Raw genomic sequence first — 11,617 nt, 5'->3', positions numbered from 1 at the left:
TCACTTCAGGTTCTGTTTCGGTCTTCCAAACCGGTATTCGGTTTCCGGTTGTTGCGCGATGCGCCATGCTGATGCATACTATAGTTGATTAGTCGGTTGGTTGGTTGGTTGGTTGGTTGGTTGGTTGGTTGGTTAGTTGGTCGATTTATTTATGTTGGAAAGGTGGTGGTGGTGGTGGTGGTGGTCTTGGGAACGTGTTGGACGCTGGCGGGAGTACTCTACGAAAATAGGAAACTTTTGCGGCATGCTTCACGGTACCTGGAGTGCGGCAGCATCAACGGCGAGCCGAGGGGTGGCGCCGGCGTCGGCAAACCGGACGACGAGCCGGTGGCCGCGGCGTCCGGGTGCAGGAAGTTGCGGCGCTGATCGACCCGCTCCTGGTGTTGCGTGAGGCAGCGTGTTAGCACTTCCGGAAGATTCTCGATTTGTGTCTGCCATGCGGCAACGGGGCGAAAGAGGAGAACGGTCGGTTTTATGTTACACTCAAGTGGTCGGCTATGTTCCGACGGCACGGAAGGCGTTACATACCTGAAGCGATGTTAACTTGTCCTCCAGGCTGGTTATGCGCTCCTCCAGCGTGTCCTGCCTGGTGGACATATCCGATACGATCTCGTACACCGTGTTTTGTGTCTGGAAGGGAAAACATTCAATTCAGTTTTATGTAATGCAATTGTTTTGAAGATTTCACGTACAAAATATGTTTGTGCTATCAATAAAATTATTAATCAAAACAATACAATTAACTCGAATAATTCAAAGATAAACAAAAGACAGAAAACTCTTTGTGGTTCGAGGCTCGGGAAGAGCATGATCAAGAAGGGAAAAGTCAGATGAGAGAGAATGATTACTAAGCTATCATACAATCAAAGTGTATAAGTATAAAATGTATTCATGTTACATGCTTCGTATTCTATACAATACTACATTCACTGCAAACATTGATTCTATGTTTTATATCGCCTGCTTGGTTTGACTCTCTTTGCAAGTTTTGCATCAAAATGACTGCATAGTTACTTTTGCATGTTAACTCAAATACTTTTACCTGTGCAACCAAATTTGCCTACGTAAACGTTCAACCGGCCTACCCGGTAGCTCATTTATTTTGTTTTCCTGTAATTCAGACTAAGTTCTAAAAATCTGAACCACAGCAAAATGGAATCTCTCATACAAAATGTATGGACTATACGCGTAGACCGAGTGAACAAATATAGGGGAATCAACCGAAAAATGCAAATAAAAATTATTTAAATTCTTTTAAAAACATATTATTTCAGTAAAACGATAGGTAATTACTTTTTCCTATGCATTCTAAAAGTTTTATGCCGATACGATAATCCAATCAAAAGTTATTTGAAAATAAAACTCCAAATCCTGCCAGGGTAGGCGGTTGAACGGGTGACGGTTCATATCTCTTTGCGATTTGTCTTGCTCATGATTTGTTAGCAGATTTTTTTATATTTATCGTACATTTTGCTCTAATGAATTTTATAAAGACAACGGCAGGAACTGCCTGTTTTCTTCAAAATAAGAATTTGATTTTATGTTTGCGCCTTTTAAAATGTTTTAGGTATATCTATCGTATACCCCGATGTAGTTATAGTACAATGATGCAATTCAAAAATAATAAAAATAATGTAGGAATGAAATGCCAGTACACAGTTTAGAAAACTTTCAGCTTAAAATCCCATTGCGTACCTTTGCCATGTCGGTGATGGTGTTCGCGTTGTCCATTAGTTTGCGCTGATCCATTTTGACTTTTCGAAGGCTGCAATATATTAAAAAACAGTTATGGGAAAAAGGTTTCCATTATTATCTCCTTTGGATTATTATTTTGTGTTTTTACAGCTTCAGTGAAAAACAAATTTGGTTTTATAAAACTTCAAATCAATTTAAATCTATTTTCTGCTGTTTCAAACCATCGTATTTTGGCCAGAGAAATCATCTACGTTCGAGAATATTCATCGAGACTTAATTAGTCCACTTTAATTAACATCTATCTGTTTGTGACTGTATCTTAATTATAGTGGATTATTTGCTTTAAAAAATTTATGGTGGAAATTTCGCTACCCCTTTGCGCCTTACCGTTTCACTGCGGAATGAAGTTCACCCGCCTTTGACTAGTACCAAACAGGAGGAGGAAACTCTAATAGAATTTCAAACCAAGTCGTATGCACAGAGAAAATGTTTTCCGTTTCTCGGCCAAAGGTAGCATTTGAACAACTATTATGAACGCTGTGATCATCCAACCATCCATGCTGGTAGCATCTTATCGGATGCATATAATACGTATGTTTGCAGATTACCCATTTCCTTCAGTAGGCTGCGGTAAAGCCAACAGACTGAAAATCCACCAGTGCATTAAAAGTGCATTCGGAACGAAGCTTGCACGTGGGTGTTTGTAGCATGTGGCATTAGTTGGAATCATAAGTTGTTTGCCACAACCATTATACCGTTTCACCGCACGTTGGTAATTGTGTTCGCATTGCTGTGAGACAGTATGCAAGATCGGAACTAGCGCATATGTTACGTCCCAGACAAAACTTTTCGCTGATGGGACAAACGGTTGTCGATACTTACGCGTAGATGGCCAGAAGAAACTTTCTCTGATGCGTTCGTACCCGCCCGGGATTAACGCGTTTTACTAGTCGAGTGTGCTTGTAGATGAGCCATGTCTCTCGCAATACGTTGGCTGCTGCATTTTTCAGCTGAGAAATGTATGGAAAGTACAAATGACTTTAGTTACCGATTTGTGGGAGTCTTGTGAAGATAAATGGTTCCTTAACTATCAATCTTTTGTTACTATTGTAGTCCCCAAACATGTTCGTTTGACCTATATTTTAGATAAGGTTGTAGATTCAAAACACACTAACGAGGTGGAAAAAATTCGCAGTTCTTATAACTATGGTTTGGTATAACCTGCTAGTATTATTCTTCGAACTTTTTTGTTGGAATGAAATAATTATCTTTATGGACCACATTTAATTTCTTGAAAAACGTAACTCTATTTGACAAAGTTTTTTATTTTACATAATTTATTTTGTGCTTTCTAATTTACTAATTTTCGTATTATGCTTGTAATTCGACAATATTAGAGTTTTATCCTGATTCTGACTTTTATTCATCTTCTCTTTAATAGTTCGATGGAATAAATTTTATTTTATTCATGTTCAGTTTACGTATGGTCTTTCATGTACTAGGCGCCTCCATTGGTATTTGTTATTTTCTAATGACGCTGACAAATTAACAAAAACAAAGTAGATCGTACATAAATTTCAAAGTCAAAAGCAACTTGTCACTATCGACATAGAACACTTGTGCGTACAGGATTTTAATCGTTGATTTGCTATTAAATATCCGCTGTGTTAAATCAGCGATTATATTCGAACGTAGTTGTATAGTTCAGAAGACCTAAAAACCTAAATGGAAAAATACCTGCAAAGTTAAATAAAAGGAAAAAAGAATCGTGAGCTTGGTGTCATGTAGGTATGTTCCATATTTGGATACGAGTTAAAACCAAGAGTAAAGTTTACAAAGTAAAGAGTTACTGATAGTAGCTGATGCTACTTTAATTTTATATGCTAGCTAGCTTTGTTTAATCTTAAGTTCATTTCCGTAATGTTTCGTTAAACGTGTTTACTTCACGGCCTCCAACTGCCGGAAGCCCCTGAACAATGGGATCTCGAAAGCCATCGACAAAAGATTCCATCGAGGATGTATGGCATGACATCAGCCATCAGTCGGCTCGTCCCGACGGCAGCGGGTTGGAAAATGGCGCCATTAAACCTAACGACAGCGATGATAGGAATCAACCAAAAATGGCATTCCAGGGGCTGGGTTGCGATCCGTGATAAGTTTATAATGAAGTGGAAAACCCCCTCACGGCCGCTAAAATCGTTCGCCGGTGGGAACGCGGAAGCCCTGAGCGGCATCTTAAATTATTTCGGCGTGTTCCGAACCGACGGCACCCAGTGGACGGATTGTGGGTTGTGGTTCTTGTAAAATGGCACCGAACTAAAACCAATGGATCGTTTGTGGCAATGGTCGACGCTTCGAACGACAGTGGCCTAGTAGTTTCGTGTTTTTTTGGTCTGTAGATAATAAAAAAGAACAAGTCGATCCCTTCCGTGCTTGACGGTTAATTATTGTGACGCAAAATAAATGAGAATGTAATTTTTCTTCCAGCTCAGAACTCGAACTCCTGGAGGCTCCATGCGAATTTCGTTCGCATACGAACGAGCGCTTAGATAAAAAGGAAACCTGCTGGAAGCACAAATATTTTTAGCCATTTTAAACAATCCATGAAATATAACCATTTTTTATAGCGTTGCAAACAATTTTAAAAAAATGAAGGAATGGTTAAAAACGAGGCAATGGCAATGTATAACGGCACATTATAGGCATAAGCAAACTTTCTGGTTTGTTACAAATTTTTTTATTTTATCAATGAAACATTTTCTATTCAATTCCTCGTTTATTGTTGTATTTCTTATTTCATGGAGCTGGTAATAAATAAGACTTACCAATTTGAAAAAAAATAAAACTGTCGATTTTTCACCTGTAACTATCTCCATTTGAAACGAATGGTTACCATCTCCATTTGAAACCAGCTGGCTGCAACATTTCTGGATCAAAAAGGCTCCACACCGGTGCCCATCTCGATTTTCGACTAAATTGCACCATTTAACACCACTAGGTCGATGGTGTCGGAACTCAACACGCTTCACTGATGCAAGTGATGGCTAGAAAATTGAAACGAGCTCGTTTTGAACCATGCGATAGCAAGAGGATAACGTTCTACAGTTAGATTCGAGTCGCTTTTCGGAAACGTATCGCCATTAGACCAACGATGCCAACGGGATGTACTCCGGTAGGCAGGATTGAAAGTCCTTGTGCGTTTCCGGTTCGATTGCATCGACGAATCACTGCTTTTGGGAATTGAAACGACAGAAAAGATAAATGCGTACGCCAAGGTGGTTCAACAGGGGCTAACGATCTCTTCTTTGGAATTGAAGTCAATTGGGTGTTACCGGATTTTCGACCGGATTTCGAACATGCTACGCTAGCTTTAAGTTGTTCGAAACGGAAATGGCAAAGGATATGAATAGCTACAAAAACATTTAACAGGAGTGTTCGGTGGTCAAGCTGTAGTGAAAATCATGCATAGCATTATTTTAGGACATAAATATTCTTCTCAGGTTCAATTCTCAGATGACGCAGTTGAAGAAAAGGGTAATAAAACAGTGCAAACCAAATAATTGGATGCGTTGATTTAGGTTCATATCGACATACGTGTTTAAAATGTTGTATGTAACTGAAAATGTTTTTTAATATTTTTGGTTAGTTTAAGACTGATTTCTTACGCAATTATGGTCTTATAGTTTTGGTTTCATCAAATCAACCGATAAGCTTCCATATAATAAAGGGTGTTTAACACGTTGCGTACCAAGCGTTTTAGCACAATTTTAGTACAATTTTCTTAATTATAATTTGGTTATAATATTTCTTAAACTGATTGTTTTCGAAGGCCAAGCAAAAACTTAGCTTCCCAAAAAATTTGTATAAAATATTATATAAATATTACAATAATTTTAATGTTACATTTTCATTTATTTATGGGTCAAAAACTTTTTAGAACTAAAACTGCTGTCACCCATATTTGGGTGACGCGGTACGGAACGTGTTAAATATGATTTTTTTTTTACTCATATCGAAGGAATCTCCCAAAAAGGTAATGCTCAATTACGCATTGCTATGCGTGAATCTAACATGTCTGTTTTGCCGTTACAACGTTAAGCCAAGCTAGCACGGACATGTGCCGTAAAAATCCGTCAATGATGTTTTAAACGATATTTTTTCAATACGGCTTCTGGTTTATTTTTTCATACCTTTATTTTGTCGAAGAGAGATGGTTCAGATTGCCAAGGTTAATGATTTACATATAAATTAAAAAAAGAGTTTATGTGTCTAGTTTCGTTTAGAACTTCTATGCTCAAAGTAGTAGATGTATTTCTTTGAAACATAATAACTTATTTTGAACCGAGAAAGCCCGGGAAAAGGCCTAACCGTAGGGAGGAAATGCCCTAAGAACAAAAAAAGACTGTTAGAGCATGTTGGCTCTAACAATACGGCAACGTCCGTCATACGTCAATAAATAAAAAATAAAAATAACTTATTTTAGAATACTGATAGATTTTGTGTTACCGTTTTTAACAAATACTACATACAAATTGGGGGTCCGGAACAGCCGAGCGGTAGCGCCGGTTAGAAAATCGACCCATGAGCGCCGGGGCTCAACACCTCGACGGCGTGGGTTCGAATCCCAACGGAGACCGGACCCTCCCCTGTACGAGAGGACTGACTATCCACGTACAACAGGGAAACAAGTCTCGTAAGCCCTTAACGGGCAGGCATGACCAAGAGGTCGTTACGCCGAGAAGAAGAAGACATACAAATTGAAATTTAAATTGAAGTAGCATGAAGGAATAGTTGTAAAATTTCCCCATTGAATTTGTGTATTTGTTGCGAAAACAGGAGAAAAACTAAGCATCTTTTAAACTTGTACCGTCATGCAATACGTTTGGCAAATGATCAACGAATTTGTAGGGGATAATTTGGCAGATTTGGCTCACCATGCGTGTTTTAAATTGTTGCTTCGAATGTTCGTTAATCCGTGTATGCTTTTTATGCCAAGATCAATGAACGGAATGTGCAACCCACGGCAAGAATAAGGCTGTCGTTTATGGTCCTTTGTTTTTTTTTCGTTGCTGTACATTGCCAGAGCGTTAGCGAGACGAAGATCCTTGGGGCAACGAGCCAATTATCGATATATCGCGAGCTTGATGGAGACCTATCGTCCCTCCGCAAAAAAAGAATCCCCAAGTCGATGCTACAATGTTCCCTGGAGCAACAATTTTCGCCTGTTTAAATTTATTCCCACCGAACAAACAATGGCACTTACCCGCTTGGTGAGCTGCGTGTCCATCATAAAGTTGTGCACGTGCTTCTCGGCTCGCGTCAGCTCGAGCTTCCGGGAAACGACCGCCACCAGGAGTGCGGTGCAGCCGGCTCCCTGTGTTTTCATCGGCGTGTCCCGGTTCGGGGTCGTTAAAAGTTAATTAGATCAGCAGCCGAGCACGGTTGGAAAGGGCAGCGTAGTTGGACGATGCGTTGTTATTGTTGTCGGACGAAGGAACGGATTTTTTTTTTATTTTCCGTGAGTGAGGGGGAAAAAGAATGGGAAAAAGAATAACACAATATTCGTGATCAGTAACTTGTGCTTATGAAGCGGTTGCTTTGCTTGGTTGTTGCTGTTTATTGTTGTTGATGTTGTCCCGTTCAAGGATCAATGCATTTTGCGAGCATCTTGGCGAGCTGATTAAATTTTCCATTTAGTGAGAAAAATATAAAAAAAAACAAATGGTGGCATGTTTTATTCGTGCAAGTACGGGTAAGTATCGTTTTTCGTGTATTTTTTAATTTCATTTTATCTTTGTTGTTTACTTCCTTCCAAGATTACACTGACGGGCGGATGGGAGTTTTCTGATTTGTTGGCAGGGATGTGTTGTTACATGTTGTTACGTTTGGTTGCTGTGTTATGTGCGTGCATATTTGTGTGTGTATATGGGTGTATGTGTGTGTGTGTGTGTGGGTATGTTTGAAGGGATGTATACCGGCTTTAAATGCGCGACTGTGCGGACGAGCAAGCGAGCAATCGCAATGGAACGCGTAACGCATGGACGGGCAAAGAGAAGGAAAAAAGAGATTCAAGAAATAAAAAAAAAGATCCACACAGCAATCGCTGGAAAATTCACGTGGCGAGGTACGAACTTGGTTCCTTCGAACATGTTAAGCGCGATGCTTTTCGCCTTGCTGCTGCTGTTGCTGCTTATCCTGCTGCTGCCTGCTTTGCGAGCGTGAAACTTGATTGTGTTTTGTTCCCGTGATTGTAACAATGCATATGTTATGTGTGTTTGTGTGGGTGTGTGGTATGTGATAGGAGAAAATTTTGCTGGTGTAGCGTGGAAATCACTTTTGGGATTTATTCATGTAATAATTTTACGTAAAGGTTAAAACGAATATTGAGTGCAAAAGTCGCGAATGTGAAGCAAGAAAACAGAACCACCAATAATGCAACTGAGACGGTGTAAAACTTTGTTCTACCCGCTTCCGGCATCTTTCCAGCTTCCCTCACACCTTCCATCTTTCCTGACATTTTCCAGCCGTTCCAGTGCGTAAGTGTGTTGGTACGGACGATAAAATCCCCGGAAAAGGAACAACATGTTCTTGGATACCTAAATGATGTGTCGGCACACTTAACCCGTTCACCAAAAAAAAAAAAACAAACAATATACAAACAACCCAAGGCATAGATAGCATCAGAAATGGTGACGTTAGGCTTCCGGGCGAATCCTTCCGGGTTCGGTTGAAGCTTCCACTCCACGTCATCGCGTCGTAACGCACTGGTTTTACAAATTGCTCGACAGTGGGGAAGATTTATTGCCTTGCGAAAATGCAACCCAACATGTGCCAGTCGTGCCAAAGGGTCGAGTGTACGACCCGTCGGAACGAATCGTACCGTGGTGCGTTCCGTGCGCGCCCTTCGTGTGCTTTTAAAAATTCAAAAGTTTGCGCTACTGGTTTGAGGCAGCTTGTCGGTTTGTTATTACGCTCGAGAGGATGCCGAAGGATGTTGGTGCATTAGATGCTGTGGCGAAACATAGCATCGTGTACTTGTTTTAAGAATACTTTGTTAGTGTGGTATGAATAATTCAGTTTTAGGCTTTTTTTGATTTATTTTTTTCTTATTACTTCGGTATAATGTTACCATTTTTAATTTTTTTTTATTTAGTGTTTTTCAAAAATTTAGATAAATTTGTTTTAAAACTATGTTTTGTATTATACGAGAAATTTGATAAATAAAAAACTGTGGCAGTAATCAGAAAGGAAAACTTATGCAAAATGTTGGCTTGTCGTATGCTTAATTTAGATTGCAGCTCTTTACAGGTAATTTTTAAGGCCACTTACATTTGTTACCAATATTAATATTGTAACAATCATCAATTTGTAAACCAACATTAATTTTTAATAAGATGTGATTCAGTTTTACATAGACCACACATCTAGGAGCGGATCAATCCGTTCGGGGGCCCCACGTGGTTGGATAATCTTGGCCCTCCAGATATTTTCATTGCTCTAAATGTTTCTATACCTATGGCCAAAATTGGACTTACTTTTAACAACAGCTTGCAATCCGTTATACATGTTTTCAGAAGTTTTTTTTTTATGTGCGCAAATAGTTGCCGAGTGATAATTTCATTTTTCAAGGCCAGGGTTTTGCTTAACGCTATCAAATTATTAAATCTTTTTACCAATTTGAACAGCGATGAGGAAAACAGTTTAAAAGGGTAACAATACAGATGTTTGCTAGTGGCCCGTAAATTGAGAGCATTTTAAGTCAAACAGAAATATTAGATGGAACGAAGATTGATGAAAACATATTCTGCCAAGGCTTTAGATGAAAATTAACAATGGTTAATTAATATCAGAGTATCTCTTTAAAAACTTTGATCAAAGTTTATATACCACTGCGCGAATAAAAAAAAGGTTTATACTTTTGCGATCAGGGGTTTTCATCATCATGGGGCCCGTTAGGCTCGGGGCCCTCCGCGGCCGCTCAGTCCGCTCATAGGTAGATCCGCCTCTGACCACATCTCAACGTTTTAATCAGTTGACCGAATTATTCCGTTTGCTATCCAATGTAGCTACATTTGCATACATTTTGGCGCATGCTATTGGCATTGTGGAGCTAGGAGTTAATTTCAATTGTGCGATCCATCTTAAAATAAACGTAAAAAAGTTGACCCCAAAGCAGTGAGCACATTTAATTTGTTTATTTATTTCCTGTGAGTTATGCTAGTTCTACGTCAGGCCATGATTATTTTGTACGGGCGGCAAACATTGTAGAATCAAATTAAATAAGACGGTTAGTTTTACGGCGCCAAACAAAGCGGAATGTGACTTCATGCACAGGAAAATTGCCTATTACTTATGATTATCACCGGGCAAGATCCATAAAGCCATATGTAAGACCGAAGATAGAAATCGGACGGCCCCGTTAAAATATTCCTCCGCAAATAAGTAAGCAGATTGGGATTTTCGGCACCGGCCCAGACGCCCAAAAGTCCCGCGCCACCCGCTTTCACACTTGAATGAGCGAGTGTGTACCCACATGACGGAAAGTTCGCAAAGCCCTCCTCGAGCTCGCTAAGACGGGCGCAAAAACCTTCAGGACAATCCCACCATCCACGGCGCATATAAAGTAGCCATGAATATTTACCAGAATGAAGAGATTTTCCGGCGAGCTTTCCGGCGGCCATCATGGGGTGTTTGCTTTGTTTGCTCGGCCGGCGACCGGGACGCCGAAATCGAAGTGAGACATCTTCGGACAGCGGCCCGCGTGATTCGCGCTCCGTTATCATCGGAAAACCTTCCATCTCCCATCCCTCGGCACCCGCCAGCATCATGACTAGCGGTGACGCCCGTTATGGATAGGAAATCGTTTCATAAATCAAACACTTTCGGCTGTGCGGCTTTCGGTTTCCGGCCCGGCTCGCCCTATCGCAACGAGTTGATCGTCGGCAATGGGGTGGGACTCTTTATTTCTGAGCCCTTCTTAACACACACGCGCACACACACACACACACACAGACACACAGACAAGGCACCCACGAAGACGAGCGTGGGCGGACGCGTCGGTTGTTTATATATTTATCTACCAAACTCATCCAAAAACTCGTTCCCAACTGGTGCAATCAAGCGGACGGCGTCAAAGTGGCAGATATTCGTTAACGGGTATCATCATCAGAATGCTCACCGAGTGGTCCCATTACACGATTATCTCGCCCAAGTCATTTCACATTCTACGTGCCCGTGCTATTTCTCGACCCCTCGGTCTCCGGCTCGGCTATGAGAGGCGGGAAATTGCCGGCTGCTCGAAAAGCCCTCCCCTTCCCGTCCCTCATTGCCTCTGGTTCAGCGTGGGGTCGTTGTCGAAGCAATTGGGTGCCACGGCGTTCGTTTGAAGCGTCGCTCTTATCGAGCCACTTTTCTGCGATTAGATGAGCGCTTTCTGCTGCGAATCCAAACTGGAGGAAAGAAATATACTGCGCGGAATAAAACAACTCCCTGAATCTCGTTCCCACATTTTCCGGGGGACAATGTGCTCAATGAAGCACCTCACCGAACGACGGACAAAGCATGGAAAGAAAAATGTGTCCTTACCACACTTTCTCGCACTCCTCGTATGAAAGTTTTCCCAACTGGGAACTCGGGTCCAACGGTTTGCTACACTTTGGGCGACGGGATTTTCTCGATCCCAACAAAAACGAAGCAATTTCAATGCTCGGCACACCGGTTCGGATGTTCACGGTTCCCGTGCATCGCCTGTCCCGCCTGAGATCACCTGGTGTAAATTAGTTCACATTAATAACAACAGTTGTGCATGGAGCTTCGGCATGAGGGATAAATTTAAAGTGGCATAATAAATTACTCCACACTACTCTCGAGCACTAGTTCTCGGCAGCAAGATCCAGCTTTCCAGCACTAGGATTTGAGCTCG

General features: G+C 41.0%; 1 protein-coding gene across 1 annotated transcript in view; it reads right to left on the bottom strand.

Moving 5' to 3' along the window:
- The window catches only part of LOC131265367 (small conductance calcium-activated potassium channel protein), a 114,310-nt gene that overhangs the window by 2,456 nt on the left and 100,237 nt on the right, over window positions 1-11,617 (bottom strand). The window contains exons 8-12 of the mRNA XM_058267629.1: window positions 6,959-7,069; window positions 2,578-2,705; window positions 1,696-1,765; window positions 529-630; window positions 259-431 (exon numbers count right to left, since the gene is read on the bottom strand). Of these exons, the coding sequence (XP_058123612.1) occupies window positions 259-431; window positions 529-630; window positions 1,696-1,765; window positions 2,578-2,705; window positions 6,959-7,069 (584 nt within the window). The remainder of the gene's footprint in view (window positions 1-258; window positions 432-528; window positions 631-1,695; window positions 1,766-2,577; window positions 2,706-6,958; window positions 7,070-11,617) is intronic.

Source organism: Anopheles coustani, chromosome 3 (genome assembly GCF_943734705.1).
Source record: "Anopheles coustani chromosome 3, idAnoCousDA_361_x.2, whole genome shotgun sequence".
In the NCBI taxonomy this organism is placed as follows: Eukaryota; Metazoa; Arthropoda; class Insecta; order Diptera; family Culicidae; genus Anopheles; species Anopheles coustani.
This window is presented reverse-complemented; position numbering and strand designations above follow the sequence as displayed.